We start from the raw sequence: 25,402 nt of genomic DNA on the forward strand, positions 1-25,402 counted from the left end.
GCCCCATCAGCATCACTCCATGTCCTCAACCTGTTTCTCCAACCCTGATTGTCTGTGGGCCCCTCTGCCTGTCCCCAGGCCCCATCAGCATCGCTCTTAGCCCTCAGCATCACTCTTAGCCCTCGGCCCGTCCCTCCATCCCTGCCGGTCCCTGTGCCCCATCCCCCTGCCCTCGGCCCGTCCCTCCCTCCCCGCCGGTCCCCGCTCCCCCCTGCCCGTGTCCCCCCGGTGCCGCCCCCGTTCCCGTCACGGCGGCCGCGGGCGGATTGGCCGGGGCTGCGGCAGCGCGGGGCTCGCTCCGCCCCCGCCCCCCCCGCCCTCAGCCATTTTATCGGCCGGCGGAGCCGCGGGCCCCGCTCTGCGCCGGGCGGGCGAGGTGAGTGCGGGCCGGGGAGGGGGTGACAGGGGGGCCGGGGCCCCAGCGGGGGCAGGAGCCCGCACCGGGCGGGGGATCCCTGCGGTACCGCCTCCCGGAGCACCGCTCGGTACATCCCGTGCCCCTCCTCGCCGCCCCGAGCATCCTTTCCGTGCTCCCCCCTTTTCCCCGGGCATCCCTCCCTCGCTCCCCCCTTTTCCCCGGGCATCCCTCCCTCGCTCCCCCCTTTTCCCCGAGCATCCCTCCCTCGCTCCCCCCTTTTCCCCGAGCATCCCTCCCTCGCTCCCCACTTTTCCCCGAGCATCCCTCCCTCGCTCCCCCCTTTTCCCCGAGCATCCCTCCAGTGCCCGTTGTTCTCCGTCCTCCCCACCGGGTGCTGTTGCTCCTGGCCGGCAGCAGCATCCTCCTCCACCCTCCTCCTCCTCTTCTTCCTCCTCCTCCTCCTCCCAGGGGATCTCCGAGCTGTGCCCCAGCAGCACAGGCTCAGGAGAGGAGGAGGCTGGGCTCAGGATATGGTCTGATGCTGATGTAGCACACGCACAGACCTAGGAGAGCGTGATTCATTGCTCAGCTCTACGCACAGGGCGCATTTTTCTATTTCAGGCTATACATTTCTATTTCCCATCATAAGAGCGCCCCTTAAAGTGAAGCAAGAAGCAGGTTGGGTGTTTTTGTTGGCCTGTTCCTCTGCGATAAGTTTGGCTTTGTGGATTTTTATGTTTTTTTGAGCTCATTTGCAAATCCAGGAGGAGCAGGGATGCTCGGCGGGTCAGGGCGGTGGGATGCACAGACCTCCTTTATCTAGTGCTGCTGTGGCACCTGATACTGGAACGGAATAATTATAGCCACTTCTGAGCTGTTTTGCAATGTAACCCCTTTTTTCCTAATGCAATTGTTTCATATTTGATTGGTTTTTTTCCGGTGAGGATGCTGAAAAAATACGAATGGAGGTTACAGAGAAGCTTCGTGCAAATTAAGGATTGTTTCATATAAAGTAAATGGATGGATGTGGTCCCTGATGGTTGTAAAAGATGATTGTCTGGATAAAGATAGTATCTATCCTTACTTGGTTGCTCTTTTCCTCCTGAACTGTTGTTGGGCAGCCTGATCCAGTGGGACGTGTCCCTGCCTGTGGCAGGGGGGTTGGAACTAGATGATCTTTAAGGTCCCTTCCAACCCAAACCATTCTGTGTTGTAGCATAAAAATACAAATGTGCCATGCTTTGTCATTTACTGCTACAGGCAAACCTGCATTTACAGCCTTGCCAATTTGCCATGAAAAATTAGCAAATAAAGCTACAAATAAGAATAGGAAACATATGATTTTTTTTCCTTTTAATTAAGTTATGCTTTTTGAATCTTTGAGATTTATCATCTCAGACTAACTGCAATGATTAGAGATGGATTTTTTTTTCCTGAAGGCATGAAAATCTTGTGTTTTAAACAAATAAATCCCCAAACCAGTCTTTGATTCCAAACAAGACAGAATTAGCAACATTCCACAGCTTCAGAAAGGTTTACTTTATACTCTTCATGCATGGATACAAAGTTTGTGTTTTAATACAGTTCTACAGAAGGCTTAAATGTTTCCACACAGAAGTTATTTTAGAAAATATTTAATGGATTTTTGGCTTACCTCTCTTTTCTTTGTGCTTGTCAGTTCCCCTTCATTGTTGCCTGAAACCACAGAACTGCATAAAACGTGAAACGGACAAGAACCCCACTCTGGTAAGGTTTTCATGATGCGTTAATTACTTGGGTATTTGCATCTCATGCGAAGGTTACTTATGTATTGCCTTTAACTTACACTGTGCAAACAAGTGTCAGTGTTGCTTGTTGTCTGCTGATGAAACACTCTAAACTTTAACAGCAGTTATAAATTTTCAGCATAATAAATTAACCAGTGCTCAGTGGATGGCACCTCCTTCTGACATGAGTGTTAGGCTTCAGCCCTTTCATAAAACTAGGGAAACCACTCTTGAACAGATCTCTAAGGCAAGGCATTAGGTACAAATATATTCCACATGCTGTTAAGATATGTATCTAGTAAAACAGATGCAGCCTGTTGTGTTGTTTTAAATGAAGTTAATGCCCAAATGAAATATCGAAAAGTAGGCTGAGCCAACTAAACATGCAAAATCCATTGGAGTTAATGATTAGTAGAGTTAGGTAGTTAGTGAGACAAATGAATGAGTGTTTGCTTATAAGAAAACCTTTCTTAATCAGGAATTACTTAAGCTAAAAATGAGTTGAAGTTAGTTATTAAGGGAAATCTTCATTGTGTGTGCAATTAAGCATGCGGTAACCGTGCTTCAGAATGTTTTCTCGGGAGAGAGTGAGGTTTCATGGAGGGAACTGATTTCCCATGAAACAAAATTTACAGTTTTGTTCTATTTGTCTGTATATTGGATCGTTATTTGGACGCCACAGTGTCTTCCACCTTTCTTTTCATCTCAAAAGCTGGCCAAGCTATTTTCTGTTCCTGCACTCTATAGCAGCTAGAGAGTGAGTGCTTTGGGCTTCATTTTCATTTCAAAGTATTTCTCTTCTGCTTCTAGAGCTATGCTTTAGAGTGGGTAGGAATTATTAATACTTTGCTATTGTTTTTTTTTTTTCTTGTTGTTTTGGTTGAGGGTGGGGGAGGGAAATTAAGATTGGCCATGATCTGCTGACGCTCTGGGTAACATCCTCAAAATCTTGAACTCATTAGACAAGCGCATAAAAATGAAAGCTGAACACGCACTAGTTATTTTATCTATGGCCAGTCACTCGCAGAGTAACTTGTATCACGCTGGGAGTAAAACACCCACTGGAAAGGGGTGTGATGGGTTCCTGTAATGATCTGTGGTGGGTATGAAGCTTGCCAGCTCCAAGGCCCTTTCTCACAGACTGCAGCTTGTGGTCCATGTGGTGGACAGGGAGAACTTTGCCATAACCCCAGGTATGCTGGAACTGCGAGGAGTCTTCCCTTGTTTTATATGAACATGAACTAAAAGATGCTGCATGGAATAAGGCTCGCAGAGAGGAGGCTTCTGGCTGTCTGCCAGAAGAGCCTGGGAGATGTGGTTTCAGTTTTCTTTTCTGCAGTAGGTACCTAGCGTGATCCACACTGAGCTGCTCAGCTGAGATTAACAGAAATAATTGGACAGAACTTAAACAAACTGCAGCAAATATACTTTCCCTGCCCCACTTCGCTATCAGGTCCTACCTAATATTTCATATCTAGTGTATTTGTAATCAAGCTGTAGCTTTAATCTTGTGCCAGATGTGCATAACATTATTTACCTGACTGCGTGCATGATACAGAGGTTAGGAATGAGTGGCGGGGGTGGAAATTCCTGCTGCTGCTGTTGCCCTAGATAGCAACCCTTTCTGCTATTTGGGCTATCGTGCTACTTCTGGCCTGTGCTGCCACAGCTCATGGTGGTTTTGAGGCAAGACTAAACTTGGTGCTTGAACTTGATCTTCTGCAAAGGTCAGATGCGAGAAGTGTGTGTGAGCAAGGCATCTTGGTACAATTGGCTGGAGAGTTCTTTTACAGTTTAGGATGATCCCAAATATAGTAGAAAACGCAGAAGGCACATTAAACCACTTTTCAGTAAGGAAATAAATAGCGCAGGCAGTCTTGAGAAATGGAGGAGTAGAACAAGTAAAGAAAGGTGATTATGGGCATGGGATGGGAGGGGTGGGAAACGTTTTCCTTCAGCCAATGCATTGCCAGAATGTCAAGTTGTATGATGGATGATTTTTAGTTTGTGTATGAGTTGTTTAAGACAGAAGTGAGGTTGGTGTTAATGCTATTCCGTCAAAAAGTCAGCATGCATTTTATTTGCTTTGCTTTTGGATTACTAGCTGTGTAATGTGAAGGATGTGAGGAATAGTCTCCTTTCTTTGCTTCAGATGGAGCTAAGCACTTGGACTTCTCATTGAAATCAAATAGTATTTTTCATCTCAATAAAGTGTTTTGTAAGGAATCCTGAATACTGAGAAAATGTCTTCCCTTTCCCCCAACCCTGTATTTAAATTTTGCATGTTTTTTGTAGTATAGTTAATGCCAAATTGATAGATATTGTGCAGATGGGAGTTCACTAGGCTTCAAGGTGAGATATCTTTATCTCCAAGGTAGAGATAAAGTGATTCGCTAATTATCGCAGATTTAAGAGTCCTGGCTTTAAAGTGATCCGAGGTGGATCCTTGGTTATCACTTTAAATCCGAGACTCTTACATCTGTTATACTGTTGTTCAGTGAGGATGAAACTAATGAACGAGGATTTCCTTCTGTTTGTATTGGTGTGAGTATTGATTCCTTAGAGTTTGTTACTGCTTCATCAGTTGAGCATCTTTTTCTAAAAACCATACATGGAACTTGCCTATTAGCAAAAATAGCATTAATACAGCGTACTCGGATCCTTGTTCACCTTAGCCAGGTGTGGTACCTAACTAGGCAGCATTTTAAATTGAACTAATAGTTAATAAATGTCACTTGCATACTGGGAGACATGACAGTAGATTCAAATAACGTGAGAGGAAGAGTACTGCTCTTTTCTAAACCACTATTCTACGTGTGGGAGACAGCAGACTGTGCAGTTTGGATCGCATCTCAACTGAGGTTTTCCTCTGTACGTGCAGTTACTCAGTTTTCAGCTAAAGTTGCTGCAGTTACACGGCTAGTTTATAAAACTGCTTGTTCGTGTTTGCTGTGCAGCTTTAGAGAAGTGACTTGAGTAGTAATAGTCCCTCCAGCTAAGATTCCTGCTCAATATTGTTCTTGTGTGGCGCATAATGTGTGCAGGGCTGGACCCTGCCTGAGCAGGAACATCCCAAAACAACTTCGTTTCCATGCTGACACTTTTGACCTTTAAACAACACAATTCAAAACAAATGTCAAGCATGCACGTGCTGCTGCTTATTTCTTAACATACTTCCTCCCATTCCCAAATAGTTGATCTCTAGCTATGACTCTGCCCACTGGACCTTTTGCACTTAACTGTCGCATAGAATCATAGAATGGTTTGTGTTGGAAGGGACCTTAAAGCCCATCCAGTTCCATGGGCAGGGACACCTCCCACTGGATCAGGGGCTCCAAGCCCCATCCAACCTGGCCTTGAACACCTCCAGGGATGGGGCAGCCACGACTCCTCTGGGCAACCTGGGCCAGGGCCTCCCCACCCTCCCAGGAAAACATTTCATCCTAAGATCTCATCTAAATCTCCCCTCTTTCAGCTTGAACCCTTGTACGTCTTCTACTCAGCTCCATTGGTGGAAATGGAGAGTAGCTCACAAAATAGTTGAGTAACTGCCCTCCTCAGTAAGTGACCCTTGGGCCTTTTGAAGGGCCTTATTTGCGCAAATCCTGCTCATAGCAGTAGAGGAGCTGAATAAGTTATAATATTAAGTATGTGATACTGTGAAGAGAAATGCTGTTCAGTGTTGGTAGTTGTTGTAAGCATGTTTGGTTTGTATTTCCCAATTCAGGCTCTTGGAAAAGAAATACAAACCGAGTGACTGGTTCCTGCAGAGCACACTTGTGCCCCAAGGCACTTCTTCCACAGCTGTGAGAAAATCCATGTTATGCATTGCAGAACAGACTGAACACCTGTGTTTGGTTTTTCTTTAAGCCTGTTGGTGCAAGGAAATTTTTCTTAGTGTCCCTCAGTTGCACAAATGTTTTTACAGACTGGTCTACTGATAGATCCAGTAGCTTCCCCTGTTCTTGTTTTCCACTGTACCCGTTTCTTGCTGTGGGACCCAAAGGCCCCCAGCTGCTGGCTGTGCTTCTGGGTTGCCCCTTCTACGTCCAGCATACCTGAATCATTAGCAAACTTCATCTATTTGTTTATGTAGACATGAAGCTATACATAGAATTTGCTAAAATAAGAGCTTTCACAAAATAAAAATAACTTATTCCTGTGTTTGGTCTGTACACTAAGAGTCACCCATACAACTTGAACCAAAAAGTTCACTGAGAAAGTTGTGTTTAGAGAATTATTAGACTGCAAATGATGAGTATTCACCCAGTGCTCTGCGCTGTTGGTTTCTCACCCTCAGTAACCTGCAAAGAGCACTTGCTGTCTGTCAGGTTAGGCTACAGAGGAGCCAGTGCTACAAAAACCTTTGATCTAACTTCACACAACGTGGCAGTTCACAATTCTGCACCTATTTAGGGCAGGAAAACATCCGGCAGAATGAGTCTTTCGGCATTTAAGCGAGCGCTGCCGTCAGTGTCTGGTGGAGTTTGTAGGGTTGAGCAAAGCTGGTGGTCAGGTTACAAGCAGACTTGTACTTGCTGATAAGAGAATGCAAGTTCCTTGCTGAAAAAAAACCAACCCAATAGCAAATTGATGTAACCGGTCAGATATACTGAAACGCTTCATATTGCCTAAGCAATCTGTCAGGTGTAATGTTTTGTTGCTTCCTCTCTAGCAGTTGTAGTAATTTATTGAAAAGATCTTATTATATGCAGTTTACCTAAAGTACATGATAAGTTGAATACACAGTGAGTCATTCTCAACAAATGTTTTGTCTTGGAAGCTAGAGGAGTTGAGCAGTCTCTGAAATGTCACTACTGCAAATATTCTAGTTAGATTTGAGCTGGAAACTGACGATCGCTGCGCACTCAATGTTAGCTCATAGCACCCCCCCAAAAACTGATGAATGGGGGCATTGATGTCATAGTTTAAAATGTCAATTCAGAAGTCAGCTGCTGTTTCCTGTGCCATACAGGCAGTTTGGATTGGGGAGATTACAAACTCCTGACCTTTAATAAATGACAAGTTATGCATATTAAAGTGTTTTGGAATATATAAAATTAATGTGTAATAAAAGTTAAATAAGTGTTCAGTGTTTGGGAATGGGGTTTGGGCTTTTTTGTGGCTTTCAATAAAGATAAAAGTCGGTTAGATATCATGCTAGAGCTTTGGGTTGCCTTTTTTTTTTTTCTCATACTGTCTTCCATGGACACACTAAGCTTGCAAAAGCTGCAGACGGCAGTCCTGCACCCTGGCTGCTGGCAAAAGGGAGGGGACAGACCAGGGCAGCAAAAAATGGGTGGAGGCTGCTTCTTTCAGCAGTAGCTTTGGTTTATGCTTGTAGCTGGGGTTTCTGCTTGTTTACAGTGCTTACAAACTTATGTTGTAAGGGTGCAAGTAATCCCGTATCAGCTGGACGGAGCCAAGGTTATGGCTCCCTCCCTGCCCTGGCGCAGGGAGCTGCAGCAGACAGCTGGCTCCACTGAAAGGTTAGGCTTGATCTGCTGCCTGAAAAACCTGCAGCCCAAGGGAACAGTCAGCGTGGGATCCCCGCAGTCCCGACTTGCATTGAGAAGGCTGCCAGAAACCTCAGCTTGAAGACCCTGACTGAGAACTAGCAGGCATGTTGCACTGTTTTCACTTCTCTGTCTGAGTTTCCTTTACACTGAGGTCACATTTATATTAATTCAATAAAGTCACTGGCTGAAGTTGTGTTATATATTAACATTTGCTTTATGTACTAACCTTTTCTCTGCTCTTAGTAGAGCACTGTTGGTTTTTGTTTTGTGGTTGGGTTTTTTCCACAATGAAAACATACATACTAGAAGAATCACAATACTGTGTAGGTAAGGTGCAGTTTTACAATAATACTTTCCATAACTCTGAATGATACATAGAAGAGTTGAGACAGTAAATCTGCAGCTAGTGGTAATGTCAAATAACAGCAAAGTGATACAGTAGCAGAAAGGAAAAATGAAAAAGCAGCAAGAGATCCTGGTTTGTGGTGCCTGTGGTCTTTTTGTACCAGGTGCAGAAGGAGGAGCTGAGGATGGCATAGCTTCTGTCTGCTTGTAGTAGCCCATGAGTTTGCCATTTTGCACATTACTTTCCATGAAGACAGCTGCATATACAGCTGATTCATGCTATTTGCACAATATGGTTTAATACTGAATTTAAAATAGCCTTGGGTTTGTGCCTTTGTTAGATATGTTTAGTTTTCATTATGCAAATGGATTCTCTGTTTATTTCATAAGCATGCAAATGGTTTTGCATTTTTATGAGCTGCTCTGTTCAAACAACTTTGGTCAAAAGTGCTTTCATTATGAAATGTATCACCACAGGGAAGAGGAACAACTGGAAGGTGAAACTAAGCTTGCTGTTCCTCTGTAAAAAGCAGGGTGAGAAAGTGGGAGTTGGAGCAGTGTTCAGAACACAGTGATGCCTTGGAAAGCCACGGAGAGCATCCTGCTTGTATCAGTATGCTACTTTCTGCCTTTCTGGGATTGTCAGTACTCAGTCTGGCTTGTTCTTGTTCAAAGATACATTATCTTTGCTGTTCAGGTTTGTATGAGAGGAGCTGTATAGATATTTCAGTATTTCACTGAAGCACTTTCAGGCATATTTGTATTGCGTGCCTTTAAATAAAAATACCTATGCAGTGTACCTTGCAGTTCCATAAAACTCAACTGACAAGGAGAGCATGCTAAACAGTCTGGCAATTTTAGTCTCACGCAACTGAAAATAAAAACTTGTTCTAGCCTTGAGCTGAGTTCAGGTTATATGAATGCTCAAAGATGGTCTGATGAACGGTAATGGCGTACACAGAGCAGTCAGAAATAAGTATATGACTCTTCACAGATCACGTTACCTAATTAAAAAGATAAGATTGTGACCTGCCTTGTGGTCTTCTCCTTCTCCCATTCCCCCGTGTAAAAGTACTGCTGTTATTCAGGCATCACCTGTGCTCACTTGAAAACTTAATTGTTTGGAAAATAGTTGAACCTGGACCAAGTCGCTGTGAGCTGTAGTGGGGAGAAAGAGGAGCAAGCAATGGCAGTCAGCCGAGGCAGAAAGGTTTTTGGAAGGAGGAGCAGGGCTCTGGGGAAGCCCTCTCTGTGACATCTGAGTATGCAGGTTGCTTTCACTGCTGTTGGATCATAATTTCTGGAATATATGCGTGAAAGTAAGATGCAAACATAGCTTGTGTATATGCTACTTTATACCTAAAGTATGAGATTTTAGCTCTACACCAACTGTTTTAACACTTGTTTTCCTACCTTTCTGAGTTATGGTGTGTGCCCAGGCACTGGATGCAAATGTGAAGGGGTGTGTGTGCAATTTTATTCTAAAAAGCTGTGGTGGATAAAGTTTCTGCTGGCTGTTTCTCTAAGGTAATTTGTTGGTGTTCCTCAGACAGACAAAACAGTTTAATACGTTTGTTACATATTGCTACTTAGTCTATAAGTTTACCTTTCTTTACAAAGCTGAAAATGAAAAATCTTTCAGTAACTTGGATAGCGTTAAGCAGATTTATCTTTAAGAAAGGTGGGCTTTGAATAATGGGTTGCTGAAGCTTTAAAATTGAGGCTGTTAAAAGCACTGGTTTTAACCAAGAATAAATGTTAAAGCTTTTTGTCAGGCACAGTGTTTGGCAGCATGTTAAGTTGTTCAAACAGCTGAAGGCTCTGGAAACAGAATTTAGGTGAAAACATACCACTTGAGAATGATAATGTAATGAGTTTCTAGTGGTGTCCCCTGACCTAAAGTACATGATCATCCTAGTCCATATTTTCAAGTAGCAGCTAGTGTTTTTTAATTGTACCAGTGTCATTGACAACAAACAGCTGACAAAGCTCATATTACCAATCCAGGAAAATGTTGGATTGCATGGTCTGTTTAGGTACATTTATAACCTAAGACATGCCTCACTGTTTTCTTTCTTCTACGTTTTTAAGTGAACTTGCCCTACTTACCTAGAAACATTGGAATTGTAGTGGCATTAAAAATAAAAAGTGACTTGGTGTTTTGTGTACTTGTGAGCAGTAAGATTGACAATAACTAGGGAGTGGGCACTTAAATAATCCTTACTTAAACTTTCGAACAGGGAACTTTGTTCTAATGTCACTATAGTGGATAGATTTGGAGGGGGACTGTGTATTTTTAAGTTAAAAATGCAAATATTTTTTGACAGTGTTAGCTTTTTGAGTATTGCTGCTTTTGTTAACAAATTTAATTATATGTTTTTTATTAGTAACCATAGATTGCGTTGTGTTGTACTGAGGATTTCTCTGTCCCTTTTTCAGAGCAAAAAAGCGCCTAAAAATAAGCTGAAAGAATGGTCAAGAACGTCAGTTCCTGCTTCCTGCTTCCTTCAGAGTTTGTTAAGTTGAAGAGCCCTTTGCTGCCTGTTTAGTCTAATGCTGCACAGTTTCTTACTTCTGCAGTTGTTATTGTGACTCCTGCTTCATTCATATTAAAGGTGATGTAGTTGCCCACATAGCAAGTCACGCTATCGAGCTAGTTGAGCTTGAGCCGTGTGGTTTGCTGCAGACAGTCATTCACAGTTTTTTATGTCTTCTGAGCAGGCAGGGCTTGAGCAAATTCCTGTGGGGAAGCTCGGTGGCTGTGCTAGCGCAGAGCTGTCCTGCGCTGGGAGGTTTGGCTGAGGGGCAGGACAGACCAACGCAGACACCGGCGTGTGCTGAGATGGTTACCACCTCCTCGGCCGCAGCTGGCTTGCGCTGGGCTCTCTCTGCTTCCAGCACGGGCTTTGAGCACGTGATGTTGTGATCCAGTCCTGGACATCCTCTGCTGTTTTGCAAAAGCTACTTGGATATTTTGGACTTAGAACATCAAAAGCTGGCTGCCTCTGAAACTGCACCCTAAACAAACATATTGGTGGCTGAAGTAAGGGTGACAAAGCCTTTTAGGGGGCGGTAAAGTTCAAAGCCACGCTGTTTAAAATGGTCTCAGAGGTCTTTTTTTTTAGTCCATTTTTTTAAACTTATTTTCTCTAAGGGTTGTGCTAGTTTCTACCTCGTTCTCCTGTCTTAGTATGAATATTTATATTTGGACTACACTTGCACTGTTTTCCTGTTCTAGTGGTATTACGCTGCGCAGAAAATGAAACAAAATACTGTTCAGTGCTGTTAAATCTAAAACCTGAACGTGCGCTTTGCCTTGCAGGGGAAAATGTACTAAAATTTGCTTGATTATCTCGCTTCCGTTTTGAAATGCAGATAACAGGTGGATGAGGTGCTCGGGGACATGGTTTAGTGGTTGATAGGAATGGTTGGACTCGACGATCCCAGAGGTCTTATCCAACCTAGTGATTCTGTAAAATCAAAGAACTGTTACAATACAGTAAGTCAGTAAGATTGCCTTCCCTGTTAGAAAATGCCATCACCAGTATTATCTCCCTTGCTGATGGGTAAAATCCCCAGCTTCTATGACTAAATTGGTATATGTTGCATTAGGTTTCATTATCCATGTACAGCTCATCCCCAGACTATATTTCCAGATCTTCCTTACAAAAACTAACACTTGAGTGGTCAAATATTGTCAAATGGTCAAACAGAGAAATGTAGCTTAAAGATATCTCAGTCTATCATAAAGCACATGAAGGTAGCAGAAGGCAAGCTCACAAGAAATTTAAAGTGAACAGAAAGTTCAGCATAAAGTCCTGTCTTAGGTAAATTCTACATGTGGTGATGGAGATCCAGAGGTTAATCTAGGTATGTTTGGCTAGAAAGTGATAGGATAGACTCACCAGGAATCAAGCAATAGATAGTGCTAAAATTTTGAGACCACAATAAAATTTCGTTCCTTAAACATAAAATAGTTATCATCGCTTTTTCATGGAAAGATACTGCAACTCTGCAATAGATTAAAATATGCTTGCTCTAATGCTCCTAGTTTTCATTGACTCTCAAACCATTTCCTCTGCTGCTTAACTAGTTGCACAATAAAAATGAAAAATAGAGATGACACATGCTTGAAATCTCAAGGGCTATCGTCTCCAGTGACCGTGGGTGGGAACAGTTTGTTTAAACTTGTAGGTTTTAAGTGCACATCTAGTCATCTGTATATCAGAACATCTGCAAGGAGGGAATTTCCTCAAATGGCAAATAAGAAAACCTAATTCTTTTTGTTTAGTCACCACAAAAAAAATGAAGAGAGGCATTTGCATTTGGATGTATGCTTCTAAGAGAAAAGGGAAAGTGTATTTCCCAACTCCTCTCGTTGATTCTCCCCACAACATTTTGACAAACCCATAAGAACTTCATAAAAAATCCCTCCCCAGTACACTTTCTGATAGGCTGAAGTCTGCTAACACAGTACACAAGGAGGAACGTTTGCATCTCCCTCCCACCCCTCCTTTTTATGTATGTATTAATTCCACTACCTAAATTATGACCGATGTCGTAAGAAAGCAACCTAATGCCATTGATGAGAGAGGGTGGACTTTTTGGAAAGTAATGAAATATAAAATCGGAATTTGTTGTCAGAATGAAAGCTGAAGAGACCATCAGGTTTTCTGAACTAATACAGAATTATATTTAGAACTTCAGCCTGTTAAATTACACAACAGCCGCTGTTACAAAGACATTTTAAAAGTAGTATATTAACTCTCAGGGTAACTACAGTGAAAAGGAGAAGCTGTTATAGTCCGTTATTGTGTCTGGATTTGAGTAGCACGCAGGAGGTTAATGCTGCTGGACTTTCTCAAGAGAGCACAAAGGGGATTATGAGGATCTCTGTCATTACAGTGTGTGTCTGCCTGCCAGACCAGGCTTGCGTTCGGGCACTTGAACATTTTCCTGTTTGAGTTGCTCCTTTCACGGAGAGGTTATTACAGAGCAATGCCGCTAGATTTCAGGAAATTATAAAGAAAGGAAGTAGCTTGCCCTGAGCGGCTCTCCTATGTCTGTGTCGCTGAGCCTTGGTCAGACAAATCTGTTAGCTGAATCCTTTTTAAAAGGAATGATTAGGTGTTTGTGCTCTCCTGTCTTCTGCTCTTATGTAGTAATGGATAAATGTCATTTTACTTATTATTTCTAATGCATCATCACAAAAGCAGGGACAATTCCTCCTAGGTCACACTGCACAGATGTCTGGGAACAGAGCAGCTTCAAGGCCAGGAAATAAGTGTTAATATTTAATCTATGCAGCTAGGGTAATGCCATTAATGATTTTTTTGCCTTATTGAGTAAAACTTCATTAACGTTTGTCCACCCCTGATGTTATGATTTGATCAGAGCCTGCACTTGAATGTATGTGCTCCAGGAATCGGTGAAGCAGTTGTATTTAGGCTTATGCCCGCTGGACATGTTGCATCTGAATGAACTTTAAAAGACTTTTACCCAGGGAGATTATTTCCTGTACTCCTCCACCTTGGCTTGCAAAACAAAAAGCACCTGATGGGCTAATTTCCTTGTTGTTGAAATGATTATCATAAGCATACAATAATAACATAAGAGGGGAGATGAGCACCCTAATTCTTAAACAGCCTGTTGTCTGTGAATACATTCCTAATACTGAAAGTAAATTGAAGACATAAAGATGAATGCTCAGTCAACCCAGGGAAGCACCTAACACTTAGAAGCAAACGGTTACACCAGTTAAATTTGTACTTTCTGTCTGCAGTGCCCCCCGTGTGACTCTGAAGACTGTAAAGCTCGGTACATCAGTTATTTACTTTTGTTGTGCCCTGAAAATGCAGAGGAAAAAGAGTTTTAACTTTTCTAGGCAAACAGCTCCTGCTAAGCAGCCCAGCTTTGAGTGAATTCCTGCTGTCAAATGTGTTCCAGTTACGAGATACAAGCAAAATCTATAATATCCATTCATTGCTGAGGGAGGTGAAATGGTGGCATAGTTTTAAGTTACCTGAAAGAAGTAACTTGTGTGTTACTAGTTGTTTCCAACGCAGAGTGAAACTGCTTGACTTAAACCCCCACAGAACATTGTGCTGCACTATTTTCATGTTTTTTAAACAGGCTTGGAGCAACTTGATCCAGCGGGACGTGTCCCTGCCCATGGTGGGCGTTGGGACTGGATGATCTGTAAGGTCCCTCCCAACCCAAACCATTCCATGACACTGTGATCACCAGTACAGGCTTGTGAGAGAGGAAGCACTGGAGTGGATGAGCCTCGGGCATTTGCAGTGCAGGTTCTGGATAGAATTTAATGAGGCAAAATTAACAGAGGTGGGACTAGAGGAAATACCTTCCCTAGTCGGTGTTTTCTCCATGGGCAGCTTGCAGTCGTGGAATCTTGTTTGGGCCTTTATGTTTTCTGCCTTTGGGGCACACAAACAGATTTTGCCCTTTCACCAAATATTTGCCAGCCCTCAGGTTACACGGTTAGGAGAGAGCGTTTCACACCAGCCTGTTAGATAATTGAGAAATACTGGGTAAGCCTGGCTGGTTTCCATTACAATAGTTGTTGCAGCAATAGGTGCGTGGCACTTCGCACTTAAGCACTGATTTTTTTTTAATACTGATTGACATTGAGTGCATATGTGTCTGAGGTAGTGGTTGTAAAAGACAATTGTTGTCTTCTTGCACCCAAAAATAACTCTGATCTTTACTCAGTAGCTAAATAAAACATGGTATTAACTACTTTGTCTTTTCAAGCACCTGTGAGAGAGACAAGATTGCCTAATGCTACTTGTGGTTTTGCTATTTCAAATAGAATGTATATATTTAAAGAAGAACCTTTGACTTCTATCAGGATCCACTACATATGACTTCCCCCCTTCCCATTTGTTAAGACATAAGGACCAGTATTTACACTGCATGGACACAGTAAGAGGTCTTGAAAGTTCTCAGGCTTTGAGGTAGTTGATAGAACACAGGAGCATGTTGGAAACTTGCTGGCATTTGATTAGATTACCTCTGGAATTTTCATTGCCCTTTGACGTACGTAATTGTGTAAGAGGAAAATATGTAGAAGTCCACCTGTGAGAAAGGAACAAAAATTGGACTTCATGTACTTTTTTCCTACTATGTGTAACTTGCATTAATATTGAGAGAGTTTGTTTTCATAAAAACACTGATGTGATATAAGAACAGAATAATTTCCCTTAGTTTCTCTTCTTTCAATCTTTCTAACCCCCAAGCAGCTGTCATTAAGTGCAAGATTCTTCTAACTCGTATTGCTATTTAATCCCAATCTTTTCATCTGTAGAAGTGTTCACTCATTCTTGTGTGTGAGGTGTAAATCTGGCAAATCAAGACACGTAGAGAGCCTGGTACATGCATGCATTTGCTTATTGTGTTTAAGCTTGCAGCATCTTCCTAGCAATGGGTATTTGCAGCCTTTCTCTAATTTCTTTTTTAAATCCTATGCTCTTTCAGTTCTAGTACTGGAACAAATGCAGGATTACTGGATATTAAATTCTCTTCCAAGAGATGACTGTAACTGATAACCCATGTACTTCCTCAGGTCAACTTGTGGTTTTTTTCGCTATCTAGGACTACCTTTCCCCTTACAAATTGTGAATGCTTACTGTGGCTTCCAAAATGTTTACATCTGCCTGAATGCTAGCGAAATTCTGGAAAGAGTTGTTCTTACTGCATTGTTTTGAAAGATTTCAGAACTTCCTGAAAGGAGTCAACCCAGGGTACTTAGGCTAAAGCCAGAATTGTGTCTCCATTGGAAGTTGGCAAGAGCTCGGCTGCAGGGGTGCCAGAACTTCCTCCAATGTTGTTTTTAAACCAAGCAGCTTCTCGCTTTGCAGATTCCAGGTTTTCCTCACAAACTGAAATACCACCCTTCCCCATCTAATGTCATCTTTGGCACTAGAAGACTTTCCTAACACAATAAAAAACATAAGTTGCAATCAATGTTTGAAGTAGATTGAAAAAGGATATTTTCTTCTCATCATACTGTTACGTAGTAACTTGTATCCCTGACAAGCTTTTCAACACAAGAGGAAGGACAGCACAGACCGTTCTTCACGTATTACGGTATTAAAACTTTACGGTGTTTTAGACTTGGGCTAATTAAAGCCTTTCCTAACGAAGATAATAATTTGCTGCCTAATTAAAATTAAACTGTCTAGGGTAAAATTTCTAGCCACAGGTACTTCTTTAGGTTTTCAGTTACACTTAGAAATTCTAGTTGTGTGTGCAAATGTTGGAGAAGTTGATGATGTTCTGTTTGCGTAGTTAAATGCCAAGATAATTAGGGCACGTCCTCCTCCGTGAATAGTCACTTCCAGAGGCATAAACCCTCTCCCTGTTTGCCGCATACACTTTAATTTAGTGTGACTATTTAAAAGCTGCTTTTCTGTATTAAAAAAAAACTAGTTTCCACTTGTTTAATACATTTTCAGTTAAATTCATTAAAAATTACAAAGAGAAAGGTGTGTCTTCTGTTCCAGAACCTGTGCTCAGGTTTCAGACTTTATTCTGTGGCCCTGGGTGCAGGACAAGAATAATGCATTGTGTGTTATCCATCTCTGAAGCTTTAAATTAGGATTTCAAAGTCAGATTGTACTCAAGGAACATCTCTTCCATCGGTGGCATTCTGTAAAATGCAGTGTCAGTGCTTGTGTGAGCATTCACATTGGTTCTTTGTTTTCTAGAGTAAACTCGGACTATAGAATTTTTGTAAACACATGGCATAATAGTAATAAGGAAAATATTACCCGATGAGTGATGTTTCTAAAATGAACCCTAACATATAATTGCAAACGATAAATGAACTCTACTCTAGAGAGTTACCTTTTCAAACTTGCTAGAAGCTCATTCACCTGAGGAAAATCCTTGGAAGATGCTGCAAACAGCTCTCTAGGAGAGAAAGTACTGGGTTTTTTTTGGTTTTTTTCTTAGAATGTAGCCGTGCGTGATACACGCAGTTGCTGGGAACATGCATTTCCTACAGCAAGAACTGGAAGTTCTGCTGTTTCCAAAATTGGTAGATAAACATTGCACAATTAAGAGAAATAATGAACTTTGTAAGGCAATGTAATGTCTTACATATCCCAAATATTCTAGTGTTACTTAACAGTTTTATTTTGATGCAGTGAATTTTTTTTTGAGTGCTACACTTCCTTTTATTTGTGATGAAAGAGGAAGTTTGCTGGCAACATAACTGTTGTACTTCAGAAACATGTAATTGGTTTGCATTGGAGGTGTCCTTGAAGGTGCACCAATGTGAACACTGCATCTCCTCCTTTCTCGTGAAGCCTAAACTTAAATAGGAGATCGAAGGCATGAGGTGTAATTTGAATAGCTGCGTTTGGCTTCTAACCAAATGGACTTGGTATGGAAGTACTTCTGCAAGTCCAGTGTATCACTTTGTTATGATTTATGTTTAAAATGTGATAAAGATTTATTTGGCATGAGTTTTGGATGGATCTGTTATGGATTATACAGCCAGATGCAAGTGCCATTAACGCTAAAAACATTATTGTGCCTTTTTTTTAATTTATATGTTGTGCCTTTATTTAATATTTGTAGGAGGATTTCTTAAGGAATGTTTAATGCGGTTTCAGCCCGTAAAAAATATGGTATCTTGCTTGAAATCTTAGACTTATGAGGAAGACTGATAAAGTATAACTGGGTTAAGTATCAGTTCATAGAATGGTTTGGGTTGGAAGGGACCTTAAAGATCATCCAGTTCCACCACTGCCATGGGCAGGGACACCTCCCACAAGACCAGGCTGCTCAAGGCCCATCCAACCTGGCCTTCAGCGCTTCCAAGGAGGAGGCAGTTAAAAGTGTTCTTTATATAAACCCTATACACTGTAGTTTGTAAGCTTAATCTTTTCCAATAATATATTGCTCCCCTCTTTTCTGGGTAGCATGTGCCAGTTTTGTCTAAATTCAAAGGCTGTTCTTTTTCAGGAGCATTAGTGGAGACTCCAAAGATCAATCTTTTCTGCAAGGCAAAAAAACCACCCAACTGCTAATACTTTCTTTTCTCCTGTTTTAATTTAGATCTAATCAACACTTAAGAAAACTCAGTCATCACTGTTGGATAAGTTGTAAGTACCCTTGCATGTGTGTGTAAGTTTTTATATGTTCAAAGGAAAAAGCCAAGTTTGCCTTTTTGGGACTTGCTAAGTTTTTCCAGCTGATGTCTCTTAAGAATTAAAACTGATTTTTGTCGAAATAGAAACAATTTAAATTACAGACAGGCCCAAATTAGCAAAGGTATCCGTTTTTCTAAACACGTTTAAAATATGTCAAACAAATCTGAAACTTGAAAATGAAAGAAATGCAGCCTTTAACTTCTGCTGATGTGCAGATCAGCACCACTGGCTGCAAGTGTGCAAAGTATATTGTACATACACTTAAAATTCAAATATTAGAAGTGATTTCAAGGGGTTGCCAATTCTAAGATAAAACAAACATTCTTTCTCATTAAGACCTTTTGATGATTACTTCATTATTTCATGGGGTATTTTGAACATCCTGATGAGCTTTTTTTTAGCGTGTTAGAAAGTTGTTTCAGTAAACTGTAAAAGTTTTTAAGTTAGTATTCAGCAATGAACAGAGTTTGTTGCTTAGTCAGCTTGACGACCATCTCATGTCTAAACCCCCACGTCTTGTGTGTAGAGCGGATAGTTGACATCAGTAGGATGTAATTTTTCAGACACAGTCCTCTTCACGCAGTCCATTCCGCAACCTAGTTCAGTTTTAAAGACTTAATAATAAAATGTGACTTGGATATTGTGAAATACCTGTTTAAGTCATGACAGTACTGTTATATTTCATTGTGATATTGGCAAGAGGGGCAAGTCCTCCATCATATTCGATAGGGGCAGCTCTTACCCCAGGGACTTCAGTTCAATTCACTGTTGCCCAGGTGCAATAAGAAAGAATGGAAAATATCAGTGGAAAGATGAGATAACCGCAGTAAGTATGTATTAATGGTTACCATTAGTCAATATAGATTTAATTAGAAAGTGGCAAGGCAATCAGTATGTGAAAATGTGATTTTCAGTTCTTTGTATGTGTTTTAATAATATGTACATGGAAAATACTCTGAAAATGTTGTTTTTCAGTGGGTCTACAGCCTGCTGAAGAGTTTGAATATAATTTATAAAATGAATATACAAGAGTTTGAATTGAATGGAAGAGTTAAAGTAAATGTCTTTCTACAGTATTGGTCAGTCCAGAACACTGGCTAAAGAATTTAAGTAAATATGAGTCCATTCCTGTCCTCCCTGTTTAAATTAGTCAGTTCTTGATTATTACTGAGTGCTTTTTACCAGTAGCATTACTTCTGAGCAGGCTACTACTCGGCCTGAATAAAAGCAATAGTACTGTCTCATTATGTTAAACTGTTTGCATTAGTCCAACAAGTCTGATTTTTACCCAAGTTACTTTGTCTGGTCATATGCTTTTTCTTGGAAGGTTAAGAGCAGTGAGAATTCTCCCGGGAGTTTATTTTAATGTGTAACATCGCGTCTAATCACGGGCATGCACTGAAGTTTTCTTACTGTAGTCTAAGCATTATGGCTGGCTTTTGTTTTAAATGCGATCTCAACAGCTGCTTTGGAGCACTGAATTAACTGGAATGAAAATATCATACAAGATTTGCAACAGAAACCAGTAAACCTTTATTTTGGAGAACTGGAGCTTAGGGAAGTAAAGTATCTTTTCTGCTGAGGTTTGACTGCTGAGCACTTGATGGTGAAGAGGTTAACTGGAGCAGAACAAGCATATGTGTTTTAAAAATGACATAGCATTCGCTTTTTATGAAAAGAAATATGCAAATACCCTTTTTTCTGAACAAGTCTGAGCTTAGTTTAGTACATTATGCTATCATTCAATAGTAATTCTATTCTATAGATTTAATTAAGAAATTAATGTAGTGCTCGTATAAGAATCTGCAGATGTGAGTCTTACAGTAAACGCTGTTGATATTGGCTACTACACAACTGCAGATGTTGGCATTCTTATTAATAAACCAAATAACCTATTAATAATTTCCTGTTATGCTGTTAGGAGCAGTTACCTTATTTAACCTGAAATGTTAATTGTAGCCTCCTCCATCACTCGAGGGTGGCAAATATGTTAATACAGGTATATTTTGAGGTGTGCCCACGTTCTTTTAATTCTTGACGAAGCCCTGAAAATTTCCCTGTTATCATCTGTTCTGTTTATCAGATTCTGTCCATGAAAGACTGGGCTTTGCAATAAGCCAGTTGTCATTACTCACCCCCTGTCTGGCTGAGGTGCTGCTCTGCAGTTGGAGCCCCTTTGCCTTTTATTTTTCCTATGTGCATCGTTCATGGTGTGTTTTGCATGCTGTGTTTGTGTGCCACCCAGAATGAAGATAAGAATCTCTATCTTTTACATGCCAGCACAGCCTGGTTACAGACCAGTGGGCTAACCACGACCAGGGCTGGGACTTTGCTCCCACTCGCCTTTGGTTTTTATTCAGACCCAGTTCTCCTTAATGAGGAAAAGGTTTCTGACATACAGACAAAATCTTGCCAAATTTGTGCTTTTTTAACTTGGATTAAATTGGTCCAATTGGATTCCATTTTCCATACTTGGAGTTCCAACTTGCATACACTGAAGTAGTTTTTGGAGGGGGGGAAGGTAAATCTGTGTAAATCCCTTTCCAAGAGTCTGATATTTGTAGTTGAGATGTAATCAATTAAAAATTCAGTTGCCGGGGCAAGGTTATTGAAGCAGTTGTGAAATAGTATATAGTTTTTAGATTACAACGTGTTGACTTTTGAGGACTGTCTATGAAGATACACTTTAATCTGGCTCTAAGTTGATACAATATTCTGAAAAGCAGTAAAGAAATCTAGTGTATCTTTTCCCTGTAGTACAAATATTTAGGGAGAAAACAACTGTTGACCTTTTCCAGAATTGTGCAATTTAGCATTACTCAAGTAGCTTAAACACGATGCTATGATGTGAAGGACAGACTGCATCTCAACAGCCCTGAACTATTCAAACAGAGATAGTGGGAGGAAAAAAAATCTTTGAAAAGTAAATATTCGTGGATGCAACAAACGAGTATGGAAAGGATTCATCCTCTTTGGTATCCAGAGCAGTACGCTGCTGTGTGTATGTGCCTCCTAAATCAGTTACTTCAGTCTCCTTTGTCTTGATGCATTTGAAATGAACTTTTAGAAGGACTAAAAGCAATGGACTGACTGTAATATTACTAATTTAATTATTTTCTCTTTTTTTTCCTGCCCTCTGCTTGGCTCTGGTCTTCACCCACAGGTGTCCACTGTTGGCTTTCAACGGTTACTAAAACTTTAGCAGCTGCTCTGAAAAAGAACTACCTAAGCTTCACTTACTGTTGCTTCTACATCATACCGCACTGCTGCTTTGCTCTTGCCTGCTTCACAACACAATAAGAGATTGTCTTTTTTTAAGCACCTGCAATGAAACTTAGGCTAGAAGTATGTGCCATTCTCTTGCTGCCAGTGTACTTGTTGATATCTGTGTACAGTATGCTTGTATTTATTCCATGGTATTTTCTTACCAACGCAAAGAAGAAAAAGGCTATGGCAAAACGTTTAAAAGCTAAACCCATCTCGGACAAACCTGGAAGCCCCTACCGTTCTGTCACTCATCTTGACTCACTAGCAAACATAAACATCCCTGGCGCCGACACGCTGGACAAGCTGTTTGACCACGCGTTAGCGAAGTTTGGGAAGAAGGACTGTCTTGGGACCAGGGAGATACTGAGTGAAGAAAATGAAATGCAACCAAATGGAAAAGTGTTTAAAAAGGTAAAATTTACAATTCTGTACTTCATTATGATTTGATTTTTAGCTGCTTTTCGTCCTTCCTCAGTAACTGAGGTCTCCTTAGAGTTCTTCCTTAGTAATCATCTTATGAAATAGAACATCCATTTTATAGTAGTTAAAGAATAACAGAATACAGGATGCACTATTTATTCTACTTCAAGAAAAGCAAAAGCAAGCTTTTTTTTCTCTTTTAATGAATGTGTGTGTGCTTGTGGTGTTACGCACCAGCTTGCATAAGCGTTTAGAGATGTACCAGCAGTTCTTGTCATCACAATTGTTTTTGTCCTCCCCAGTTAATTTTAGGGACTTACAGATGGTTATCCTATGAAGAAGTAAATGAGAAAGTGAATCGCTTGGGGAGCGGACTGACTGCCCTGGGACTGACACCGAAGAGCACTGTTGTCATATTCTGTGAGACCCGAGCGGAATGGATGATTGCAGCGCTTGCCTGCTTCAAGTACAACTTCCCTCGTGAGTGCTGCACTTGTTTCCTTCTAATGAATTCTAGAACCATTTCTCAGCACTGGTTTGGCTCCTAAGTATTTTGAATCTGCTGATAATATAAGAATTTCACTAACTTACTCTGCCTGTGGTCTGGTTCTTAGAAGTTTCCAGTCCCTTCTACGCATTGGAGAAATCCCTAAAACTAACTTGCTCACACCTATAACACTGTTTTTTGTGGTTTTATTGTAGTAATGCCCTAGATACTAGAATGACAGGACAGTATGGTTACTATTCAGGTTTTTTTTTAAATACTCTGAAGATGTCAGTAGTTGCATTTCTCCCCCCAAAAGATAGAATGTGTTTATAGTATTTTTGGTCTGTGTCCTGACTTAAACATCCCTAACATGAAATGATTATTAGAAGACAGAAGAATAGTAGAGCAATCAAAATCACACGCAAGTCTGAGAGGTTTCAGTCACGTTTTTAAGCTGCTCAACTTCACGACAATTGTATATGTATGTTGTTTTTCTTAATTTTGTGTAAGCTGTCAGAAATCTCTAATCTGACTTAACACTATGACTCTTATCATTTTTATTGTACTAGGCTGCCTCTTTTTCTTCCAGTATCGGTAGTGGCTGAGTGTGCGAGGAAAAGGTCATACAGTATTATGCAGAGAGGCTGTCATAGAGCAATAACAGAAGAGCTGATATTGCTGTTGAAGTAGGAGAGGATGGTTAATTTGGTCTTGAACCTCGTGCTTTGAGAGGCAGGAAGAATCATCTGTATAACATCACTCTTTTTTTGTCCCTTCCCCATGAACTCTATTTCACAGGACGGTCTTTGGGGGATAGAGTTTGAGACTGCAGACAATACTAATAGAAGGTATTTTTTTCAACAGAGAGATGGTGGGAAGAGGTGAACTCCTTGGTTACCCACAAGGCACTTAAAAGCATCTCTGTAGCCAGTCAGGGTTAAAAGTAACCTAGCAGCATGAAAAACAATCTGATTCCTTAGTCTGATTCTGTGCTTTGCCCCCATCAAGAATTGCATGGGAAGAAGCAAAGTAGCTGACACTGCTGAATGAGCTGCTTGTAGAAGTACAGAGCTTTAAGCCATGACTGGTGCCCTGTGACGTTCGGAACGTCACCTGTCCCCTGAGTTGTGGTTACAGAGCTCAGGGGTAGAACACATGTTCTCAGTTGCTTACTGTGTGATTGCTTAGTGCATCATTGTTGAGGTTTGCTGGATCTCTTTGTTGTGATGATTTCTCTTCTTTTGTAGAATAGTCTAGACTGTTTCAGTTGGAAGGGACCGACAATGATCACCCAGTCCAACTGCCTGACCACTTCAGGGGTGACCAACAGTTAAACCGTGTCACTAGGGGCATTATCCAAATGCCTCTTAAACACTGACAGGCTTGGGGCATCAGCCACCTTTCTGGGAGGCTTGTCCGAGTGTTTGACCACCCTCTTATTAAAGAAATGCTTCTTCTACCACTGTTTGCCTCATTCCAGAGGCCTCTTGAGGCGTAGAATTCTGATGTGGAAAAATTAAAAGCTGTTTTGTTTCAAAATTAGAAATTCCCCCTTTGAGCTAATTTTATCCACCCTCCCCCACACCCTGCTCCTCCTGCAGTGCTTTCCAGTGAGCTAAAGGAAGAGCTTTTGCATTTAGTATTACATTAACATTTCTTCTATGTTCTCTCTCTCCTTACTTCTAACAGTTGTTACCTTGTACGCCACCTTGGGTGAAGAGGCAGTAACCTATGGTCTCAATGAGTGCGGAGCAGCCTACCTGGTCACTAGCGTAGAACTTCTGGAGAGCAAACTTAAGGTAATTTTAGTATCAGCTTCACCTGCTTACAAGCAACCCTATAATAATTTTATGGTGCAGTCAGTGCTAAAAATGTCATTTCTCTTTTATAGACTGCATTGCCACAAGTCTCCTGTCTTAAACATATAATTTATGTGGACAAGAAGACTATCAATAAATCAGAATACCCTGAAAATGTGGAGATTCATAGCATGCAGGCAGTAGAAGAGCTGGGAGCTAAACCAGAAAACTGTAAGTGAATACTTCACAGAGTGCTAATCAAGCAATGTTAACAGTGAAATCAGACCTAGGTTAAGAGGAAAAAACCCACCCATACAGGTCTCTAACACAAAGGCAGTGGCAGATTGCCAGTTCATCCTCTGGCTTCCTTTAAATAGGTGGAAAACTTGTTTGATCTCTATTGTCCTGCACCTTTGTTCAAGTGTCAAGTATTTCAGGATAAAACTTTTATTTTAAACTTCTAAACCTAAACCAGAATATTTTAATTTTAAGACTCCACCTTTGTTTCAGGACGTGAAATAGAATCTGGTGCAATATTCTATTTTCTGCTACTTTTATCTCTTATTTGTCTTATTTTCACTGCTTTTCCTAAGAAAAGAGGAGAAAGCACTTGAGACTTTATTTTTTACTTGCTGACCTTTTTTTTAATCAATCTGTAGCTAAAAAGCATGAGGAATAACCATTACATCCCTTGCAACATTGGGCAGCCAGGTGTGACCATAAACATCTGTTTTAAGGAAGGAAAATCCACACTTAATCCTCTCTCTTCCTTAAATCAGCAGTCTGTGCTTAGCCAGATTTTCTTTCTCTTGAGGAAGAGAGGAGGTAAACTGGCAAAGGCTTTCTGCAGGGAAGCACACGTTCATAAAATCATAAGTGGTTTGGGTTTGAAGGGAGAGTTCCAGCCCCGCTGCCGTGGGCAGGGTCACCTCCCACTGGATCAGGTTGCTTATAGCCTGCTCCAGCCTGGCCTCGGACACCTCCAGGGACGGGGCTTTCATTACAACTGCTTATCTTTGATCAGCTTAAGGGAAGGATACAAACCAGCAATTACCTTGAGGGGTGGTGCTTTGTGGTTCTTCCCCTGAAAACCCTGCTCCCCTTGCAGACGCTTCTGCTGCCTCTCTAGCTCTCAAAGCCATGAAAGCCATGAAAGCTGATGATAATTAAAAATGCCAAGGGATTAAAACAAGAATTAGAAGTCAAGAGGCCATAAGCTTACTGCTTTTCCACTAACTAGCAGCTTATCTGAGGAAAGTTAAT

The 25,402-nt window shown here is 41.2% G+C and overlaps 1 protein-coding gene across 4 annotated transcripts in view; it reads left to right on the forward strand.

The window, feature by feature from the left end:
- Window positions 1–360: 360 nt before the first annotated feature.
- Window positions 361–25,402, forward strand: part of ACSL4 (acyl-CoA synthetase long chain family member 4) — a 37,058-nt gene continuing 12,016 nt past the window's right edge. The window contains exons 1-7 of one of the 4 annotated variants that reach the window (XM_069867829.1): window positions 361–376; window positions 2,037–2,104; window positions 18,072–18,118; window positions 21,330–21,844; window positions 22,156–22,333; window positions 24,030–24,139; window positions 24,232–24,370. In XM_069867829.1, coding sequence (XP_069723930.1) covers window positions 21,494–21,844; window positions 22,156–22,333; window positions 24,030–24,139; window positions 24,232–24,370 — 778 coding nt within the window. In that variant the 5' untranslated portion in view covers window positions 361–376; window positions 2,037–2,104; window positions 18,072–18,118; window positions 21,330–21,493. Of the gene's footprint in view, window positions 377–2,036; window positions 2,105–10,583; window positions 10,604–18,071; window positions 18,119–21,329; window positions 21,845–22,155; window positions 22,334–24,029; window positions 24,140–24,231; window positions 24,371–25,402 lie in introns of those variants that run through there. The other 3 variants (XM_069867830.1, XM_069867832.1, XM_069867831.1) reach the window with 3 other exon arrangements.

The sequence above is a fragment of the Phaenicophaeus curvirostris genome, chromosome 13 (genome assembly GCF_032191515.1).
Source record: "Phaenicophaeus curvirostris isolate KB17595 chromosome 13, BPBGC_Pcur_1.0, whole genome shotgun sequence".
Classification (NCBI taxonomy): domain Eukaryota; kingdom Metazoa; phylum Chordata; class Aves; order Cuculiformes; family Cuculidae; genus Phaenicophaeus; species Phaenicophaeus curvirostris.